This window comes from Centruroides sculpturatus, unplaced genomic scaffold, assembly GCF_000671375.1.
Source record: "Centruroides sculpturatus isolate CEXI.00-Female unplaced genomic scaffold, Cexi_2.0 scaffold1785, whole genome shotgun sequence".
Classification (NCBI taxonomy): Eukaryota; Metazoa; Arthropoda; class Arachnida; order Scorpiones; family Buthidae; genus Centruroides; species Centruroides sculpturatus.
This window is the reverse complement of record NW_019386748.1, coordinates 106,052-107,118: the sequence shown is the minus strand read 5'-3', so window position 1 is coordinate 107,118 and position 1,067 is coordinate 106,052. Positions and strand designations below refer to the sequence as shown.

General features: G+C 29.4%; 1 protein-coding gene across 1 annotated transcript; it reads left to right on the top strand.

Annotated features, from left to right (window-relative positions):
- Positions 1–472: 472 nt before the first annotated feature.
- Positions 473–853, top strand: LOC111615714 (apoptosis regulator R1-like). Its single transcript, XM_023357150.1, has one exon. It carries the CDS (start codon positions 473–475, stop codon positions 851–853), a length of 381 nt encoding a protein of 126 aa, XP_023212918.1.
- Positions 854–1,067: the final 214 nt, after the last annotated feature.

Here is a 1,067-nt window from a genome sequence, read left to right as displayed (position 1 = left end):
TATTGTACAGCAAAAAACATTTAATAATATACAGAAACATTACACTAAGGCCACATTTTTTTTTAACTTTGGACGTATTTATATTAACTCTAAGAGTTCGTAGATGACGTGGATAAATAAGTCTTTTGTTTATGTAATCTTTATATATTTACGATAAAATAGTTAGTTAATGTGATATTGGAGGAAGTTAGTAACAGTTTTTACTGAAAATTATTAAAGTTACTATTTTAAATGTTTTTTTCTATTTTATAATAAACTATATATTTTAATATCACATTAAATTTAATAAATTCTGGTTCCGTAATTACATACATATTTTAATTAATCTAATTATTCAACTTAAATCATTTATTAGCGTCAGCGTCCCTAGCGCTTATCTCGGAACGTGAAGATTGACTGATGGTGTTGTGGTGTTACTCTGGAAGAAGAAACAAGATCTATTGTGAACGATTTTATATTGTACCGATTGCAGATGAATGTTTACAAATGGAGGTCGCCAACAGCTACTCTGAATGAAGTGAACAGGGCAATCAGATCGCTCGGAAACAAAATCAAAACTGAATATCGAGTCAGAATTTTGGAAGCGCCTGCCAATCTGAATGTACATTTTGCTTGTGTCACTTTCTTGGAAGTTGTCAGCGAATTATTCAACGATGGAATTAATTGGTTTAAAATCGTAGCATTATTTGTGATCACTAGTGACATGGCTCTCATTTGTTACAGAATAAACAATCCTGAACTGGTCAAGCACATCGCAGAATCGTTGAGCTGGTATATTGAAACTAAATTACTAATATGGGTTCGAAACAATGATAATTGGAATGGTCTGGTGGCTTTCCAGGAAGACATATGACTTATAAATATTTCATGTGAAATATTTCTGCTCACACCATGGCATTATTTTTTCTGAATTAAAAATCTTTTTGATGTGTGAATTGTAAACATTTAAAACACAAAATATTTTAAAAATGATTTTAAGTAAAAATATGTAATATTTTTTGTAATTTTCTTTAAGAAGGAAGAAAAATTTTATTAAATGTATAATTTCAGTTCTAGTGAACCAAGAG

Coding starts and splice junctions, on each gene's coding strand:
- LOC111615714 (XM_023357150.1), top strand. CDS start 473: ATGAATGTTTACAAATGGAGGTCGCCAACAGCTACTCTGAATGAAGTG.